The sequence below is a fragment of the Mesoplodon bidens genome, assembly GCF_964165515.1.
Source record: "Mesoplodon bidens genome assembly, chromosome: 15".
NCBI lineage: Eukaryota > Metazoa > Chordata > Mammalia > Artiodactyla > Ziphiidae > Mesoplodon > Mesoplodon bidens.
Window position 1 is genome coordinate 10,684,476 of NC_138171.1, and position 20,846 is coordinate 10,705,321.

At 47.5% G+C, this 20,846-nt stretch overlaps 1 protein-coding gene across 6 annotated transcripts in view; it reads left to right on the forward strand.

Moving 5' to 3' along the window:
- NFATC2 (nuclear factor of activated T cells 2) overlaps positions 1–16,085 on the forward strand; it is a 160,063-nt gene extending 143,978 nt beyond the window's left edge. For 5 of the 6 annotated variants that reach the window (XM_081257301.1, XM_081257298.1, XM_081257299.1 and 2 more), the window contains one exon: positions 11,580–16,085. In XM_081257301.1, coding sequence (XP_081113427.1) covers positions 11,580–11,635 — 56 coding nt within the window. In that variant the 3' untranslated portion in view covers positions 11,636–16,085. Of the gene's footprint in view, positions 1–3,979; positions 4,068–11,579 lie in introns of all 6 variants that reach the window. The other variant, XM_081257300.1, reaches the window with a different exon arrangement.
- The last annotated feature ends 4,761 nt before the right edge of the window (positions 16,086–20,846 follow it).

Genomic DNA, 20,846 nt, shown 5'->3' on the forward strand with positions numbered 1-20,846 from the left:
ATGTGGGAGGACATAGAATGATCTGGAAGGTGAATTTATGGAAGGGTGAGGTTCAGACTAGGTTAGAAGATTCCATAAATATCCAGCGAATCTGTTGCAAGCAGCAGGGGCTGTGCTGGTTTTCGAAGGAAAGTTCACTTGAGGCAGGCCTGGAGTGTTGGACCTCTTCTCAAAGGCCTCGGGGAACTTCCGTGAGATTCTGTGACATGAGGAAAGTAACTCAGGATGGAGATGTTTCTTCCTGCTCCGCGCTTCCCCCCCCCAACCCACCTGGCATGTCTGACCCGCCTTCAGTTCTCTCTGCTGCATACACAAGGCTAAGGAAACACAAATATCTTAATAGAAATGTTTGGTTAATTCCTCCAACCTCCAAAGAGAAAGATGCTTTCCCAAACAATTAGGTATTTATTTTATCGTCTCATTTGTGGTTGCAGGCTGAGCCGAACTGTGGGTTTGGATCACTGTTTCTTTCCTGAATCTCAACTGGATGTAGTAACAAGTGCTTTTCTTTTTGCTTCTGTTTTACTTTTGAAAGGCAGCAGCTCATTTTGCAGTGCTTGCTTTGTGGCTGATGCCTCTCAGCAGAGCTTTGGGGCCGAGGCCGTGAGGAAGCTTCAGGAGGACCAGGGGGCAAGCTGTGGTTTGTTTAGAATGCTTTCCTGCCTGTGGTTGCTGCCTTAGAAGCCGTGTGGTTGCTTGATAGGAGAGGTGCCTCTTAGCTGCATGTAATCGGAAGAAATTCTGCTGAATTGGAGAAAAGGACCGGGCAGAGCAGCTCAGCTCAGGTCTGAGTTCATACAGTTGGCTAGTCCTCCCTCACAGGGCAGCTTAGCTTAGAGAATGTCTGAGTTGTTTCTCCCTAGCTTGTAAGTTGATGTGTAATCATGGAAAGGGCGGAGGATGGAGAAGATGGTAGTGCATTCTGCACAGGTTGGGAGGGACCCCGGTGTTTTCATTAAAGAACCATTAAACTGAACATACCTTAGACCAGTCTAACCCCTATGATGCAGATGCACACAGGTTTTCTCCTCTGATGCCATCCCATTTAGAGATGTGCCTGTGCTCTCAGGAGGGTGGAAGCTAGTTGTAGGATTTATCAGGGTGACACATTGAGTATTTTCCTATTTTATCTTTTGACACCTTGCACTTTCGTGTTAATTATCCGTGTTGATTAATCAGTGAACATTTCCAATCCGTATCCTAAATCATCACCTAATCCATGCAACTAGCAGGACAATTCACTGATTTATGGTGAGGATTGTAAAAACGTACCATCACTATATAGGTCTTCAGCAGTAGCCTCATAAAAGACCACAACAATGGGGCAGTGATTCTGGGACCAGAGGGCTCGCTCCCTGTCTCTGGGCGGGTTTCTAGGTGTCACCGAGGTAACATATCCTAAGTCGAGATGCTGCCTTCGCTCTTGATGTCTACCTCCACATTACTAACAGCTGATCAACGGAACAGACTTCTTCTTTAAACATGTAGGGAAATAGCATTGTATTTATTCTTGGTTAGTGGAAGAGGATTGGATTGGACCGGTCTGTCTCCTTCCACATCTTCTCTCTCATTCTTCCGTCTTCTCTACGGGTCCGTATTGCAGAGTTAGTAAACATCTGTCCATGAATAAGCCAGCTACATCATCGCCTTCAATCCTGACAGCAGTCTCTCCAGGGAGGTATTCTGATCCCTGTTTTGTGGGGAAACTGAGGCTCAGAGAGAGGTCGTGAGACTTACACGGGTGTGTTGACAGAGTGCTTTTGTGTTGAGCCCTTCTGATGCAAAACTGCATTTTAACTCAGCCCCCAGGGGAGCTTGATGATCTTACACATGTGGAAGCCCTGACCTGGGACTAGCACCCACGGAGCTGGGGCCATTCCTGGAAGGGTCACTCCATCTTTCTCTGCCTCAGTAACTTGACCTGAGAAATGGGCATCATGGCCCCAACCCCCAGAGATGGCTGTGAGGATTAAATAGGACACGTGAACAGCCCCCTACAGAGCGGGGCAGCTCGGGGTGGGGTAAAGGTCTTAGTTGAATTTAAAACAGGCCCTTCCTCTGGCTCCTGGTACCTGCCTCCCACCAGGAAACAGATGATTAAAGTGTCTGCTTCATGACTAAACAGGAAGCTGCACCTCAAAAGTCTGCAGACAAACCTATCAGTTTGATGCTTTATAAACTCTCTGAACTCTTGACAAGGGGGCGGGCGTGGAGCCAGAGCACGCTTGGGCTTCCCGGGGAACGGCCCCTACTATTAAAAGCCTGGTGCCTGGGGTTCCGCCTCGATTCAAAGGTGCTGCTCCAAGGGTGTGACCTTGGACACGTACATGGCACCTGGTCCCCACTAAGTGCCACTTGAATGCGCACAGAGGGATAAAGTGCAAACATCTTGGCTATTTTAGCACCTTGGAACTATTTTTTCCAGTGCAGTGGGGGGATAGAGGCTGTTAGTTTCTGGATGTTATTTTGAGGGTAAATCCAGAAGCATTTGCATACGGAGGGGATGTGGGCTGTGACCAAGATTGACCTGAACCACCGGAAGAGGGGAGTGTGCGTTTCCTATGATGGGACGAGAGGAGCAGGCGGCCGTGGGGGGGGGGCAGGGCGGCAATGATTGTGGCAATCAGGAGACTGGTTTGGACCGTGTTAAGTTTGAGATGCCCAGCCGGTAGTTCGAGATCTAAGTCTGAAGTGCAGGGCTGTGGTCCAGGCTGAAAACGTGAATTATTTGGCCACTGTCAGGATAGAGGCTTTTTTTTTTTTTTAAGGCCCTGAGGGAGTGGTCGGACAATCCTCTGCTCTTGGGTTTGAAACCAGCCAGTGTGTCGTAGAGACAGGCAAGTGTAATGAGGGAGCTGCCTTCGGGCCACGGGCACCTGGATTTGCCAGTGGGCCTTTTTGCTTCAAGAGATGGCCTGAAATGCATGGTCCAGACCGTGTGCAGAGCCACTACTGAGGAGGTGGTTATCTTGTCCTGGGCGGCGGCAGCCCGTGACTAACCCCATCCAGTCCCAATCAGACCAACCCTATTGGAGCCCAACATGTGGGAGTCTAGGCCTGCAGCTGAAGAACTGCAGGAAAGATCTCATTATTGGGTGTTCTCTGCCTTGAAGATGGGAGTTCAGAGAGCTCATGCCTTTTGAGAGACTATTCTGGTTTACCTAAGGATGCAAGTATAGCGACATCCAGCAAAAGGTGGGGTGAACGCCCTGCAAGAAATTAATCCCAGAAAGTATTTCTACATCAAGCACTCAAAACGGACTCTGGCCTTCTAATTTGGCCATTGAAAAGGGATTGAGAAAGGAAAGGGGATTATTTAAAATTGAAGAGAAAATGTGATATAATTGAATGCCTGTAAAATATATAGCTCCTGTCTCCTTTCTAAGCGCCTTCAGTGCTCTGGGCATGGGCTATAAAAATAGTAACTTGCCAACCAGAGAAAAACAGGAAGAAAGTGTACAGTCTTATGAATTTGCATGCCCACTGAGGTTGTATCACTCGTAAGAAGGAAGCAGGGGTCAAATGAGGGAGAATTACATTTGAGTGGCTCCATCATGAAATTCCGATTTTCTGATGTGCTCTGCCACAGATGCCAGTGTTATCTCCTTAGTTGGCCATGATTTGAAACTACATGACATGCCAGCAACCGAGCCATTTTGTCTTGCTTTAAAAAAAAAAAAACCCACCACAATCTTGCTGATGAACTTTGATTTCAGAGATCCCTATATCTTTGTACAGAGGCCCTCATCTCAGTGATTATTACCCTGATTTGGGGTTAATTCTGGCACACATGTTAAGACGATATAGAATTGGGGCTTAAACTACAGCCAGAGGGTTGAGTTCTATCCTGGGCTCTCAGCGGCCCTGGGTGAAGAGCTACTCATTTAAATGGATGGTATTAGCAGGAGTTGGAAGCATAAGAGGTCGAAGGTGATTTTTTTTTTTTCTTCTCAAAAATGGTTTTGCAAATCTTTTTCAGAGCTGATAGACACACACCTTAGCTGGATACAAAACATATTATGAAACAGAATGACTGTGATCTTTGATCCAAGAAATCAAAGTTAAAGGTAATTGATATCTTCTGCCTTTCCTTTTGTTTTCCAGCCGTGTGTTTCCTTAACTTGAAATTTTTTTTTTTTTTTGAGTAACAGAAGACTTTACAACCTGAAGGCCCTCTCTCATTTTCCAACATTTCCTACTCTTAAGGGCTAGACCACTCTGTAAGGGGGAACCCCCAGGGGACATACCTGAGCTGCTCAGAGGCTGGAGGTCGGGGTGGGGATCTGCATGCTCTCCCAGTGGCCCCATCACCCTCTTCCAGGGAGAAGGCAGCAGCTCCAGGTTCCAGCCTTTGGCAGCTCTGCTTCTGCCCTGAGCCAGCTCCCTTTTGGGTTTGTACACTTTGCTTGGTGTTTCCAGTTAAGGACGGCTCTCCGTCAACGGCAGGGCGGTCTGCATTGGGGAACGAGAGAGGGGGCAGGTGAGTCAGGAACCTCTGGAAGTGCCCTGTGCTTAGGTAATTTCCAGTCTTGATCTCATCAACTCAAACCTCCACCGCCCCCCACCCCCCGCCCAGGGGCCCTCTTGCGCACTTTGGAAGGGGTTAACCATCCCCTCGCCCCGCGCTTTCTGGATGTGAAACCAGGCTCTGGACCTGGGCTAGAGCTGGGTGTGGTTTTCCCACTGAGCTCAGTGGGGCCCCTGGCCTTAGCTGTAGATCCCCTGCATCGACTTTGGGTCCTGGGCCTGCGCAGAAGAGCCTGGGAACCAATGCAGACTTGACTGTGCAGGGAGCCGGAGGCTTGGGGTAGAGAGGCCACGTGGGATGGTGAGGATGTCGCTTTACCTTTCTGTGCCTCAGCTGTTTAGATGCCACTGCTGTTATTTAATTCTCTGCACAATGATTGGAATCAGGTAGCACGTGCAGTGACCAGCATGTGGTGAGCGCTTGCCAGAAATCATCCAGCATCAGTATTGCTGGCTTATGTGCCTCCTGATGTCCCACTGGGCCTTGGCTTTCAGACTGTCTGTCGGTGAAAGTGGGTTTGCCACATCATAGGCCAGACGCCGAGTTCTCTGCAGCAGCACAGTGATGGCTCACTCTGAAAACCCAGTTAGTTAGAACAATCATCAGTTTTCACATCCTTTAGCACACCCAGGTGAGGGAGCTGACTTCCCAAACCTGGTTTCCCAGAGGGTGGGGCCCACGGAGAAGTACCAAAACTTCCCCACAGCAGCATGAACCTTAGCAGGGGGAGGGTTTCCCTGGCACATTCTCCACCAGTGACTCTCAGACACCATCAACAGGCAAAAGGCAACAGTAACACTCAGCGAAACTTGGCTGGATATACCCACCCGGAGCCAGAGTCCCTCCCGAGAACTTTGCATCCGGCGAATCAGGATGACAAAAATGCAGCTGAAATATCAGCGCTGAGACTCAGCCACTTAGTCAAAGGGCCTTTTTAATGCGCTTCTTCCCTCCCTGATGTTAGGACTTGGCAACGCTCTGACCTTGCAGGGGCCTGTGAACTCTGGCAAGCTGGCTCTGATCTGCCTGGCCTCAGAGGGGATTTACCATCATGTAACGCTTCAGACCCCACCCACAGCTTTGGGCTACAGGCCTATCAAGGCGTTTTTGTCCTTTTCCCTGAGCCGCTAAAGTCTGGCCCTTCTAGAAAGCTCTTCTTCAGTTCCCAAGTGCCCCCAGAGCATGTGGGGAAGGCTGGGAGGGGAGAAAAGGCTGGGGAGCCGCTTAGCAAGTGAAAGCATTGTGATACCCAAGTCACAGGGAAGCCAATGGCCACCTTTCCTTCTTAGCTCCTTTCCACGTGCTTGTGGGGAAGACAGGCCTGGTGCTCAGGGCACAGAGTTTCAGCCCTGGAGTTCACTCTTGGCCTGCAGAGTAGCTTTCCCTGAGAGCAGTTAGGACACAATGTAGAAGCATCCAGAGGACACTTCACATGCTTTCTGGTTCAGCCACCCTAGCGTCTAGCCACCTCTTGCCCCGGCACAGCTCCCAGGAGTGACCAGAGCAAGGCAGCGCAGGAGAAGGGTGGCGGGTGGGACTTGTGCCTGTGTTAACTCTCAGATTCTTTCTTTTGGCCTCCAGAACACTGCCTCCCTGGTTCAGGAGCGACTCTCTGGCCGACCCCAGGCTCTCGAGGGCCCTCACACAGTCTAACCAGACTTCAGAAAACAAGCTTGAGGTTTGGGAGAGAAATAAGATGGGGGCCCGTCCTCTCCTTCCTGTTGCTTCTTTCTCAGGGGATTAAGTTCCAAAGTCAGCAGTTATAGAAAGCCTAGAATAGTCAAAATTCCCTGGAAAGTCTTAAATTGCACCTCAGGTCTATCTGTGTGGGCTTCTGTGTGTAACCCTGAGTGGCCACTCTTCTGCAAACTGAGCTTTGGGAACCTCTGAGCTCGGCTAAAAGAATTCAACACGCAGGTGTCCGGGCCCCCAAGTGAACCAGAAAATTCCTGGGGCAGAGTGGGATGCTAGCAGAAATCAGTTTTAAGAAATTTACCACTAATCAACCCAGAGTTGTTGGATGAACAATAACAGTAAAAGGCACTGGCTTCCCCGGATTGCCATCCCCGAAAAGTAGGGGAAGAAAACACACTTTGCTTTCTTTTTCTTCTTTGCCATTGGTGTATATACTAGAGACTGGCAAACCATATCTCAGGCCAAATGTGGCCCCTGGCCTGTTTTGTTAAACAAAGTTTTATTGGCACACAGCCATGCCCATTTGCTCACATATTGTCTGTGGCTGCTTTCATGTTTAAAAAAAAAAAGCAGAGTTGAGTAAGGGGCTATATAGCTCACAAAGCTGAAAATATTTTTATCTGGCCCTTTATAGAAAAAGTTTGTTGACCCCTGGTATATTCTCTCTTTATGTCTGTAGCCATTTTTATTAGAATTGTTATTGCTTTGTAACACCTCTTTATATATGAATGACCTTTGTCATGTATACTGAATATACTACAGATTTCTTTTTTGGAGTTTTAAAGAAAAATGTATAATTTTTATATACTTACATGCATCTGTCTTTTCTTTCCTTCTGGTTTCAGCCTTAGGTGTCAGGCTTAGAAATCACCCTGAGGCTGTAGCCAGGTTCAACATCTGTGTTTTCATCACGGTGTCTCTCTGTAAGGGTAACAAAAGGTCGGGGGTGCTTGTGGCAGACTGAACACCACTGGCCTCAATTCTGTTCCAAGAAAGTGTTGCTCAGTGACCACCTTAACCACTCAGCACACACAGCCTTCTCTGCTCATTAACTTCGCAGAGGCTGCTCTGGCCTTTTCCTGACACACAAAAGACCACTGAGGATTCCGGGGCCCCAGAAGAAAGGTGATGGCTAGCAAACCTCATAGCACAATCTCTTTACCTATATGGTGGAGCCATATAAATGTACAGGTTAATAAAATGGGGCTATGGGTTCAAATCCTGATCTCTCCCCTTCACCTGCTGTGCCAAGTGACTGCCTGTCTCTCTTTCTCCATCTATAAAACGAGGATGACTGTATTACTAGGTTTGGTGTGAGAAGGAACTCAGTGCTTGGTTCAGCACCTGGCACATCGTTATCCCTGAAAAAATGTGAATGGCTTATATTCTTTTGTGGAGAAAAAGCTCCAGGCAAACAACAGACCAAAAACTCGTTTGTCAATTGGATAACAGAAAAATCAGCTTCCCTAAACTAAGTGACCTAGGCTGATGGTGTGGGGTCCTCGTGGTGGGCTAAGATGCATGCATTAGGTACCTGCTGTACGCATGCTGCTATGCATGGTACAGTGGGCATACAAGCGACTCAAGTAACATGGCACAGGGGGGCAAGCAAAGCATTTTGAGAACTCAGTGTTTGCTTCTGGAGGGAGTCAGGACCCCATGTAGGAATGTGAGAAGGCTTCCGGGAAAAAGGTGATACTCAGGAAAGGGGACAGGAGGGAAGGCAGGACTTGGACAAGAGAGGAACCATTTGGAGAACTGCCCATGGCCCGATTTGGAAAGAGGTGGGAGAAGAGGTGCAGAAATTGGCATAGGACAGATGCTCAAAGCATTTATCGGATGAATGAAATACTGATGGCAGTGACCCAGAAGGACGGGTTTCAACACTCAGACCTGAGGCCAAATCCCAGAGCAGACAGTGTGACCTGAGGCTACTTAGTCCCTTGCTAAGCTTCTGCCTTCTCAGTAATACATGTTATTGAGCGCTTCCTCTGTACCAAGGCACTCTTCAAAAGCCAGGGATACGGTGGGGGAACAAGAAAACTAAAGCACTAGAACAGTGAACTGCCAGGAACCGGTATATGAAGGAGATAAGGAGACCAAGCACAACTGGGTGGCGGCGGGTGGCGGCAGGTGGCACTGCTGACTGTCCCCAGAGCCTGGGGCCGAGGAGACTTTTTGAGCAGAGCCTCGAATGAAGTGAGGAAGAGCCTCGAATGAAGTGAGGAAGAAAAGCATTAGAAGAGGCGAGGGGACCAGCTAGGGCAGAGGCTTGGAGGCATGATTGCGGCCTGGGGATCACGTAGAACGGAAGCCAGTGTGTTTGGCTGCAGCGGGGGAGGGGGAAGGGGGAGGGCAGTAGGAGGCGAGGTCACAGTGGGAACCAGATCAGGGGCAAGACCAGCCCAGAGCAGGGTTTTTGGATAAAGGAGACCTTAAGCACGTAGCGGGCCAGAGTGAGGAAGTGAGACTAAAGGTGTGACAGAGAGGAGGTGACAGGGCTGCTGAATGGGCAGACCACCTTTCCTTCCCACGGAGAGGTTCCATGGTGACACCGGGAAGTTGATTCACAGAAAGGGCAGCACGATGCCCCCTTCTGCCTTCCGCCCAAAGACGCGAGGCTGCAGAGGCGGGACCTCTCGAGTCGGGGTGAAGGGATCGGGCAGAGACCCTTTCGGGGAACTTGGAGCCCACGTTTGCAGACCCATGTGGCTGCACTGCTGTGGCCGCCACCCAGCTGGCGCTTCTGCCCTAGAGCTTTCTCCTCATCCGCGGCCAGGGGCACGAGCTCTGAGGTTTCAGAAAGAAAAGGTTCCTCTCCCCCAGAGAGGTTGCAGCGGGTGCCAGTGGGCCTCGCTCTGGGACCCGACTGGGCGGGCGGCCGGCCGCCTCCCCACCCCAACCGCGAGGGGGTCCGATGCAGAGCGTTCCCCGAGTTTTCTAGATTCGACTGTGGCTTTCAGAAAGCCAGGGTGGTTTCCATCCAAAGGGAGGGGGAAGCTAGACCGTCCCCCACCCAGCCCCTAACCTGGCCCCGAGCTCCGAGAAGGGAAACAACCCTTTGGCGAGGGCGGTGGTGCCAGTGGCTCTGCCCAGCAGTTATTTTTAGAAAGCCGAGACCGTGGAACGTTTCCACTGAGGATTGACTCCTCTCGTTTCCTAGGTTGAGAAAACAGGAAACCCTTCAGAATCCGGGCTTTGAAAAGCTTCGCGTGAAGCCGCACCGACCCCGCCTCCCCCTGGCCACGTGCTCTCACTCCTGCCTGGCTGTCCTCACTGAGGGCCCCCCGGCCGCCCAGCCCTGCACACTTCCCAGAGGCCGGGGCTGCAGAGGCGAGGGGGTCGTGCTTCCTCCAGCTCCGGGAGTCAGCTGGTATCTGCTACAGTCAGGGCCCAGTTAGAGCTGGTTAGCCGAACACACGAATTCACCCCCAGAATTCCTATCAGTGGATCCACTCCCACACTTTGGAGCCGGTTGTTACTCTGATACATACATTCTCATCCATTAACAGCCAGAGATACTGCGTCATGTGCTCGTACATATATACATATGCACATACCACTCTCTGAACCGACATCTGCTCTACGCCAGGGACTGGGATAATTTTCTCACTGTGTCATCTCATCTAAGCTCCTCAACAACTGTAGAAGGAAGGTCATATTTTTATACACAGTTTACAGATGGGGAAACTGAGGCACAGAGCAGTTACATCACTAGGGCGAGGCTCAGCGAGCAAGGAAGCAGCAGAGGTAGGATTCCAGCCCCGGCCACCTGGCTCTAGAACCTGAACTCTCGAGCTCCCCTTGCACCTGCTTTCAGCACACATCTGAAGAACAGTGAGCGATGCCTGATTGGTTTCTGCCACAAAACAGAGCCCACTGGTGTAAAGCACTAGGTTTAGAGTCCAACACAAAGCGTGGGGTATCACTACCCATCACACAACTGACAGCTACACAACACCGGTTACCTGGCCTCCTGCTAGGAGCTTGTATGTACATCAATGCCCAGCATCCTCACAACAGCCCCCAAAGGTACACACGATGATGATTCTCACTCTACAAATGAGAAAGCCGAGGCACAGAGGGGTAAAGTCACACGGCCCGTTTAGTGAGGGAGCCAGGAGTCAAACCTAGCTTATCCAGCTCCAGAGCAGTGTGTTTTTGCTCTCTTCTTATTCTGGGAGTTGCAGACTCATCCAAGCAGGGGTTTTCCAGGGAAAAGCACCCTGGACCTAGGAGAGCTCAGGGTGGAGGAAGTCTGAGCACATCAACAGTTAACCCTCACTGCTCATCTTCCATCTCTGTAACTTTAGGATAAGGCTGAGATGAGAAAACAGAGGAGGAGGGGCTGTGGGAAGAATTTAGTGCCAGCACCAGGAGAGGGGAGATTCATCTACCTTTTATGGGACCCCAGAGGGGTCTGCCTCCTTTTCTGCTCCCGGGCCCAGTCCACACAATCCAGCTGTAAAACCGAAAGTGCATATACACACTTTAGGGCAGGTGCACACCCCTGCCTGGTGTCTGGGCTGCCTTTGAAGGCAACTTTTCCCTAAGAACATTGAAGGAAGCCTTTTTGCAAGAGCCACTATTCTAAGACTTTACTGCCTTGATCCTAGGACCTGGTGCCTCAGATAAGTGGCCAGAATGGGAGAGAAGAGCTAGCTCCTTGATGCCACTGGCTGGCATTGCATTCTTGGATCCCTGCTAAATTCCATGCAGCTTTCTGGGGCAGGGGGTAATGGAACACTCCAGAGCCCCTTGAGGACACTTGGTACTTGAGAAGACTCAGAGTGTGATCCTTCACTAGTGAGGAGGGGTGGGGGGGGTGGAATTCCTGGTTGTGCTGAAAGGGATGAAGATTTTGTTTACATTGATGGCTAGTCTTTGTGGTGGCCCCACCCACTTCCTTTTAAAGGCCCCTCTTAAGAGTCGTAAGTTTTGTGGGTCAAGGAACTGTGTTTTAGTCCTGGAGTGGGTATTTTCTGGATGTTGTAATAACAGACAGAGTTCGGTATACGGTAGAGCGCCTCAAGTGCATTCAATAACAAGGAGAAAGTGTTCCTTAAATCATGCCCCGTGGCCCAGCTCCATTTCTGCCACAGCAATTTTTTAAAGTTACCATTTGGGCAATTTTCACTAACAAACCCATAACACAAAATAGCATCATGGGGGGTGAGGGGGAATCATGATGTGGGAAGGCATTTCTTATGTTAAAGATCGCCAAAGGTATTACTGCAAAGACAAAAACATGTTTTAAAAAAACAGTCCGGTTGTATTAGGTTCTAGAAAGCTAACCTGATCCCTGTTTTGGGTGCCCTCTCACTCGCCCTTACTCTCTCTCTTTCTTCTTTCGTAGTTAATGAAATTATCAGGAAGGAGTTTTCAGGACCTCCTGCCCGAAATCAGACGTAGAAGAAAGCCATTAGCAAGACACCGTCCACGTTGCTAACGCCGGAGCCTCCCACCGTCCTCCCCGGTACCCACCCCACCCGGAGGCTGAGCGCGGGACCACGTGCCGGCCGAAAGCTAACCCTCCATTCCGGAGCTCGCCTCCTCTCTGTGCATTCTGAGTCTTCTTCTAAATCCCAAAGAGCGTCTCGGTTGACTTCCAGGTGTCCCCTCCAGACCTTAAGTGCCTGCTGACCCCAAATACATCCTGAAACAGACCGCCCGCTGGAATGCGCCTGAGAGCTGAGAGCCTGCAGCCGGGGACTCGGGGGATGGAAGATGGGGATGCAGTTAAACCCCAGCCCTTGCCTTCACTTTTTTGGGTCACAGATACAGCTCTTGTACCTTTTGAAGGAAAGGAGCTCTCCAACAGAGCAACCAAAGGAACGTGACCCAGCTTACAGGCTGAAGAAAAACAAAGAAGCCGGCCCATCTTCCCTAGGGATTGCCCGTCCACACCAGGGATGGGCCAGAGCTGAAGCTTGATTTTTCAGTGTTCCGCTTCTGAATCAAAAACAGTCTGGCTCATACAAGATCACCTGTTAAAGCTTCTCGGCGTTATGACATGTGTACACTTTTGTTTCTTCTCCGCTTTCAAAAAGCTGGCCGGGGTGGCAGTGGGGGGGGCCTCTTGGCTAGCTGCCCTTACCCCCTGCAGCACGCGGTCACGGACTAGAGGAGGTCACCCGGGCTGCCGGGTGAGCACGCATCCGCTGCAGCCGGACAAGCTTCGCGGCTTTTTGATGTTCCCGCTTTCTTTCCTCTAACAGCCCAAGTGCTTTTCCAGAAAGTACAGTAGTTAAGAAAAATCTCAAGCATGTGCATTGAATTTTGAGAAGGAACGGCAGAAGGGCTAAAGCAACCAAAAAAGAAACAAGAAAAAAGTGCAGGTATTTTTGTTCAGTAAAACGGTTGCAGAGTATGGCAGCTGGCAGGCCTAAGTGCTTCGGTGGGTGGGCGGCCCCATGATAGAGGAAAAAGGCTGAATTCCCTCTCTGGCCTAGACTCAAAGTGGGATACTCAAGCTCACGATTCGGCCCCAAAGTTCATTGGTTATTTTTAACTGAACCCATTGAAACCCGTCCCCCGCCCCAGTCCCAAAGATGCCTCTGCATGAGCTGCTTCATCCAGCACAAATGTGATCTGAATAGAAGCAGATCCTCTCCCACACAGCCCTTAGTTTGAATGCGCTCTGCTCAGACCACTCGTATGGAGTGTGCAACTGAGCTCCGAGTGTTTCTCTCCTCTGGGTGCACCCACAGGCTGCCAAAGTCTTCCTCCTTTGGGGCAATTTTTGCAAACAAATAAAACCGTCCAAGTTCTTGGCAGGTGAGCTTTAAATCACACAGATGTGTTTGTTGACATTCATTGCAGACACCCCAGGACAAACTGGGGATTCCTTTTCGGCCATTTAATTGCTTCCCTGTACTCAAACACAAAGTGTAAATATTCCTGGCACTCTTCAAAAGGCTGTACTCAGGCCTTCTGCCTAGCAGAGTTGATAGAAAAAATCACTCTACGAAGAGAATCGTGGCAGTTAAGGGCCCACTGTGGGTTTTCTAAGTCCTGGCTTTGTCATCAAAACCTTTCTGAGAGCTGGGCCAGGAACTCCAGACCTGTGACCCCAGCCTGGTGTGTTTGGGGCTCCAGAGATGCAGCACATGTCTGTACCCTTTTGGTCAGGACCTAGCATTTCTTCCCTCCCCCCCACCGCCCACCACGGACAGGGGACTTTTCCACCCACCCCAAGCAGAGTTTAGCAAAATTCTTTTCAACAAATAGAATGCCAGTAAGAAGTTGACCGCCATCCCAAAGCTTCTGGGATGCAAAATTCTTCCTCAATAAAGCGTTCCTCATCTAAGCAGCTTTACCTAAAGAACTTTCTCTCCAGCAATATTGAGTTCACGGGGGAAGGGTTCAAGCGTTTGGTTTGCGATTTGTTGTCACTTGACCCGGCTGGGAGCCATTTTTTGCACATGAGGGAATTTGGCCTTTCCTCAGTTATCTGAATGTTTTACCCAAGTGCCTTCCTGCTATTGTAGCAGTCGCTCAGCTGCATTGTGCATGGGGTGAAAAAGGACTAATGCGTTTTCCATCACTATTCTAACCATGTTAGTGCAAAGGGCCTCCTAATAGTTCAAATTCCTGTATGTATAGATGTACGTGTGTGTGTGTGTATAAGACACTCACGAACTCTTTTTCTAAGCCATCCTAGCTGGGTATTATAGGAAGCACTTTCATAAACAACTATACCAAATAGCAAAGGAAAGAAACAAAACATTAGCTTTGAGACATAAACAGGCAAGAGAATGTGTAGTAAGACTCGACGGCAGTCAAGAAAGTTCTGTCAGATACAGATGCCAGGAGGAGGTTTTGCCAAGAGTAGACTCTGCTCATGAAATATTTTCAGTATGGGAAGAGGCAATAGGTCCTCGAAGAGAAAGAAAAAGGATGTCTAAACCGTCAAGATGGGTGTGTTGCACGTGTGTTAGAAGGATCTGTTAGGTGGAGGTTTGTACTTGCTACAACCAAGGTAATGTAAATATATAGCACTTCCAACAGCAATCTGCCCTGTTGCTGAATGTAGTATATTTCCAAAGTTTGAGTCTTCCTGTATTGTACAAAAATACTGCTGCTTGATAATATATAATAGCAACTCAAATTAATGAGTATGGTATTAAATTTTATTTTCTTATCTGTATTTTTATGCTTTTTATCTGTCCTCAAAATATCGCATCCTTGTTGGAATTAGAAAATATTTATAAGTGGTCAGAAATCTTTTTCAAGTGTCTCTTTTTACGTATACATTGAGGATTTTTTCTCCCTAAGAGAAGGGATGTATTCTTGAAGATTTGTTCATTGTTCCAGGAAAAAAAAACAAAACCCAAAACAAAAGCCCACCTCAGAGCCTGTTAGTCACCTGTCTGCTAGAAGAAACCATCTCCAGAGAAAGGAGGGGGAATGGCTCCGTGGAAGAAGGAAGCACCTGTTTGTTGCTTGAGGATGCTGCTGACTTCAGCTCTGAGCCTCCATCTTGTCACTGAGAACTGGAAATTGTTTAGCTCCCTCCAATAAGGGACCTAGTAGGTGATTTTGATGTAACAAAACTGCCTGTGTTGTAATGGGGAGTCTAAAAAAGACACAGGAGTAATGGGGAGTTCCCAGAACAGAAGTGCGGGCTAATGTTTACAGAGCTAACTGAATCCTGGTAGATAAACTCCGTACACGTTACCCAAAGGACATCCAGAGTTTTCCAGCAGAGACACAGACTAGATGAATCAAGTCGATTCTTTCTAAGAACTGGGAAGCACTGATGTAGCCTTTCTTGTTTACATCCAGTGGCCAAGCCATCCCTCTCAGGAAGCCAGCCTTGGCCAGTGCGGGAGCTGTCATGTGTAGACAGATCGGAAGCTGATGTGTTCTCATTTCTCACTCTGGACTAAAGGGGAGGCTTGAGTTTATTTTCACGTCAAACCCTTTCCAAGACCTTCTTATTTGTTCAGAATTGAAAGAATGTCAGGGGTCTGGTTAACAACTTTGTTTGCTTTACGTTTACAAGTGGCACAGGGGTTGTGACATTCTTGACGAGTCGGGGTAAACCTTCCTGAACTCACTTTTGGAGGGCCAGGCCCTTAGCAGCTACCCAACATATCTTAACCTTGGATCTCCCAAGCTTGGGTCTCGGGCATTAAATCTCATGGAGCCAAACCAGCCAATGCAAGTGGTTTTCCTGCATTCCAGCTAAATGCTTACGAAAAAGAAGCATCACATTAAACTGATCACAAACATCAATTTCTCTCAGCTTTCATGAGTGCCTTGAGTTATAGCCAACATCACTGTCTTAACTCAGTTTGTTTAGAAACAAATGTTTCGGGTGATTGTTGAGCTAGCAGTGGCTCCATAAGCCAGCCCTTCTGAAAGTGAACTGGCGTGTTGGGTGCTGGAAGAAAGGTTTAACACCCTGCCTTTATGCAGCTGTTGGCCAATTAGAATAAACTCCACCTGCCTAGTTCAGGCTTTGGATGCAAATGATGCTGTTCTATTAGCAGGTACTTTCAGCACTCTGATTGGCCCGAACGGATGGATGCTGTGGTTGGGACAAGCTTAGCATCCTGACACACCTTGTCAAAGAAACTCACTCGCCCCTGTTGCCTCTACAGCCCTCAGAGGGGAGAAAATGTTGAGAATGTCCTCGCTAATTCTCCAACAAATAGAAGTCTCTCCCACGGGGTGGTACTGGAAGGCTTAGGTTTTGAAAATCTTGACTGTTAAAAGGAGTTTGAATACATCACATTCCTATGCAAAACGTTTTTAACCTTCAGTTTAATGTAGTTTATTTTTGCTATATGTAAAGTATTTTTATACGGCTTGTATCATGATAGTTTAGCAATAAAACAGTTGAAAGCAATGGCTACTTTGGGCGTATCTTTTCTTCTTTAGAGGTGCTGTTCAAATACCCCTTTACATTTTGAGTTCGTACTTCAAGGACCATTTTTTGTGTGCACATCCACGTGTGGGTTTACCGCTCCTCTCAGCCCTATGAGGTCGGCACTATCCATTTTACATCTAACCTCCGATATTTGCATCTTACCTCAGAAGCCCAAGGTGACGGAGTCATGAGCTCAACCTGGATTTGTCTGATTCTCTCTCTGCTCCCTCCACCGCAGCTCCGCTATAATCTGTGTCTCTAGGCCTCTTTAGAAGTAACATCCAGGTAAACAGATTTATAATGTCCACCTTGGGTCTGCTTGCAGAGGGTCCCAGAGCATTTACAGGCAACTGGGCTGAGCAAAACAGTCACTTGCAGAGCAAAACAGTCTTCTGCTTGAATATCTTACAAAATTCCAAAGTTCCCTCCAAATTATCTTTTACCATCAAAACCCGCAAACAGAATTAGATATTATAAATACTAGAATTTTCCAGCTGGCTTCCTCCTTATAACAGCTTTTTCTCCTATAGCTAAAGCATCTACGAGGTTTGGAAAAAATTTCTATTTAAAGTCTTAATGTAATACGGTTCAACTGTCATCCCACTCTTCAGCGCTACCCTTAAACCCTAGGGAAGCAGGGTCTCAGCCCCAGGCCCTGTACTTCAGGGACCACTTCACCCCAACATAACTCTACAGTGAGGATACATTTTTGGGGATTTCCCAAGCCCCCTTCCAGTGCCTGGAACCAGCAGTACCATGTGGGGTAGGGTGTCCCAAGCATATCAGGGTCCTGTATGAGTTCTGGCTTGAGATGCCCCTGGTCCCCCTCAGATGGGGCCAGCTCGTTCCCATTTATTTCCTTTGGGGCACAAGGTCAACAGGACACAAGATGCCCCAAAGAGCTCCAGTACCTGCACCTATAGGGTCCTGGCCAGTTGCCAGAAGAGCTTCTTGGTGAGCAGATTGCTCCTAATGGCCAGCACAAGCTTTTTATTTTTTGTGGGATCGGGTGAGACTGGGCCACCAGAATGGTGCTGAAACATTGATTTGAGGATGACTCAAATTGCTTATAAAGACAGGAGCCCCACAAAAAGTATTTCCCCAGGCCCGCCTGCCCACCCACCCACCCTAGGGGCAACTCTGCCCCTCATGATTTTTTGCTCTAGATGTATACAACCAGTTCTCTTTAAATTCACTCGTTTTCTGAAAACCTTATGTTGCTTTTCCCAAATAGAACCCAGAATCATCTTAAGCAGAAAACTAAATACAAATATAAAACTATACAGATAAAACTCTATAGCCATTAAAAAAATAAGTCTGTGTCCTACATTTGTGTGAGCTACACTTGGTACATACCACAAAATTCAGCCTGGGCCTCAGTTTCCCCAAATGTAAAATGAAGATAATAGTCCCCACCTCACAGTCAGTACGTGCTTAATAAATGTTAGCTAGCAATACAACCTCCCATCATCTAACTAATAGATTTAAGGTTCACCCAAGGCTGGACCTCATTTTCCCAATATATGGAAGGAAGCATTCAGAGCTTTGACAACAGGTCTTGAATTTTTCTAACTAGATAATTAACTAGCTACCTAATTAGTTAACTGGATAGTTAAAGCCCCAAACACGAGCTTATCCCATTTTCAAATACTGAAATGAAAAGGAAACACACACTGGGGCATCCAGCCTCTCCTTCTTGGGGACACTTTGCAAGTCTGTCAATGTCCCTTGCTACCTGCAGCAGCATGGCGTACTTTTGTACCAAGGAGCAGATATATAACACTGTCTTAGTAACAAGCGGGAAATTAAGAAGTTACAAGGCTTCCAGGAGCAAACAAAATGCTGACTCCTACACAGGCTTTTCAGGTTCATAAATGGAAAGGAAACTGGTTTCTTGGCAAGAGCAGGTTGAATATGAAATAATCCCATGAAGGAGGCACAGACCCCAGGGACCATTAAGAAATGAAAGCAAAGTCATTTCTTTTGTTTGAGGAGCTCTGGGAGCTGTGATGAGCTGCACCAAGCTTTCTCCAAAAAGGGCTTCCACTCTAAACTGTCTCTGCCTTCACCCTCCCAGTAAAAAGTCAGCAGTCCAGCTTGGTAAATGGCCCAATGTGGAGTTATCACCAAAGAGATGGAAAACCCTGCCCAATCCCAGGAATTCCAGGAATTCTTGGTTTACTAGAAATTTTAAACTCAAGTTCTGAACTGAACTCCAGACACAAAGCACTTTGACAATTGGATCTTAGCTTTTTTTTTTTTTTTTTTTTTAAGCAGGGAGGGAGCAGCTCAGGGCTTTCTATGAGCTACTGATGGGGCTTCCCAAGAAAGACCCCCAGATCACATGGCTGCTGATCAAGAGCCCTCTGTAATTAATACCATCAGGACAGCTCTTGAGGAGAAGCATTCATAGGACGATCCTGGCACCAGATTTTAAGTACACCTTCTCATGCACACTCCAGACTCATGCACCTGCCTGTGTGACATCTCCACTCTGATAACCAGGAGGCATCTCTAGCTCAACGTGCCCCCGATCTTCCTAATTTCCAATCTCCTCTTCCCACCCACAACCCTCTAGTACACCCTGTCCTCCCCATCGGTTTACGGCAACACCATCTAAGCAGCTGCACAGTCAAAAACCTGGGAGCAACCCTGGATCCCTCACTGTCCCCGGGCCCCACACATCAGCAACGTTTGGTGGATCCATCTCTGAAATCACACCTTTTTGCTTCATGCAAAAAGGCCGACAGAGCAGCCCCTTGACTGTCCTGGTTCATGCCTACCCTCACTGCCTGCACAGTGGGCAGAACATACCACACCCACTCTTAAAGCCTTCCAATAACTGCCCTTTGCATTTACTTTTTTTCCCCAAATTTATCAAAGTATGATCGACAAAGTGTGTATATTTAAGATATACAACGTAGTATCTTGATATATGTTAAAAATTGTGAATTGGTTACCAAAATTAAACTTTTTTTTTTTTTTTTGCAGTACACGGGCCTCTCACTGTTGTGGCCTCTCCCGTTGCGGAGCACAGGCTCCGGACGCGCAGGCTCAGCGGCCGTGGCTCACGGGCCCAGCCGCTCCGCGTCATGTGGGATCTTCCCAGACCGGGGCACGATCCGCGTCATGTGGGATCTTCCCAGACCGGGGCACGAACCCATGTCCCCTGCATCGGCAGGCGGACTCTCAACCACTGCGCCACCAGGGAAGCCCCAAAATTAAGCTCTTTAATGCATACATCACCTCACACAGTTACCTTTTTTTTTGGTGGTGAGGACATTTGACATCTACACTCTTAGCAAGTTTCAAGTATACTTTTATTAACTCTAGTCACCATAATGTACATGCAGCTTCCAAAACTTATTGATCTCAGAAGTTAAAGTTTGCCCCCTTTGACAGAATCTCCCTGATTCCACAACCCCCATCCACGGTAACCACTATTTTACTCTGATACAGTAAGTCCCCTACATACGAATGAGTTCCATTCTGAGAGTGCATTCGTTAAGTCCCATTTGTTCATAAGTCTAACAAAGTTAGCCTAGGTACCCAACTAACACAATTGGTTATATTGTACTGTATTGTAATAGGTTTATAATACTTTTCACACAAATAATACATTAAAAAACAAAAAATAAAACATTTTTAATCTTACAGTACAGCACCTTGAAAAGTACAGGAGTATAATACAACAGCTGATGCTTCTTAGCAGTGCCGGCTACATCACTGCTGCTTTCACGTTTGCTTCCGGACATCCTGGGCTTGAAATAAATATACTGTACTACTGTACTATATACAATAAAGTACACAAAAGCACAACTACCTGTAGAGGATGCACGCATGTGAAAATGTACGCCAGACACGTGAACTAACTTAATGTGACTGGACACGTGAACTCATGTTTGCATCTTTGAAAGTTCGCAACTTTAAGGTTCATACATAGGGGACTTACTGGACTATGAGTTCAACTTCTTTCAGTTCCACATTTAAGTGGGATCATACAGTATTTGTCTTTGTCTGCTGTATTCCACTTAGCATAATGCCCTCCAGTTTCATCCGTGTTGTCTCAAACAGCAGGATGTCCTTCTTATGGCTGAATAATATTCCATTTTGTGTGTGTGTGTGTGTGTACATATATATATGTCACATCTTCTTTATTCATTCACCCATTGACAGATACTTAGGTTGCTTCCATATCTTGGCTATTGTGAATAATGCTGCAATGAATGTGGGAGTACAGATCTCTTCGAGATCCTGTTTTCAATTCCTTTGGATATATACCCAAAAGTGGGATAGCCGGACCATGTGGTAGTTTATCTTTAATTTTTTGAGGAACCTCCATACTGTTTTCCATAGTGGCTGTACCAATTTACATTCCCATCAACAGTGTATAGCGGTTCCCTCTTCTTTTTTTTTTTTTTTTAGGGGTTCCCTTTTCTCTACATCCTCACCAACACTTACTTTGACATTTTGATAATGGCAATCCTAACAGCTGTGAGGTGATATCCCATTGTGGTTTTCATTTGCATTTCCCTGATGATTAGTGATGCTGAGCATTTTTCCATATACCTGTTGGTCATTTGTATGTCTTCTTTGGAAAATTCAGTTTTGATATACAAAACTCTAAAGATTCCACCAAAAAGCTATTAGGACAAATTCAGTAAAGTTGTAGGATACAAAAATCAATAAACAAAAATCAGTTGCATTTCTGTATAACAAACTATCTGAAAGAGAAATTAATCCCAT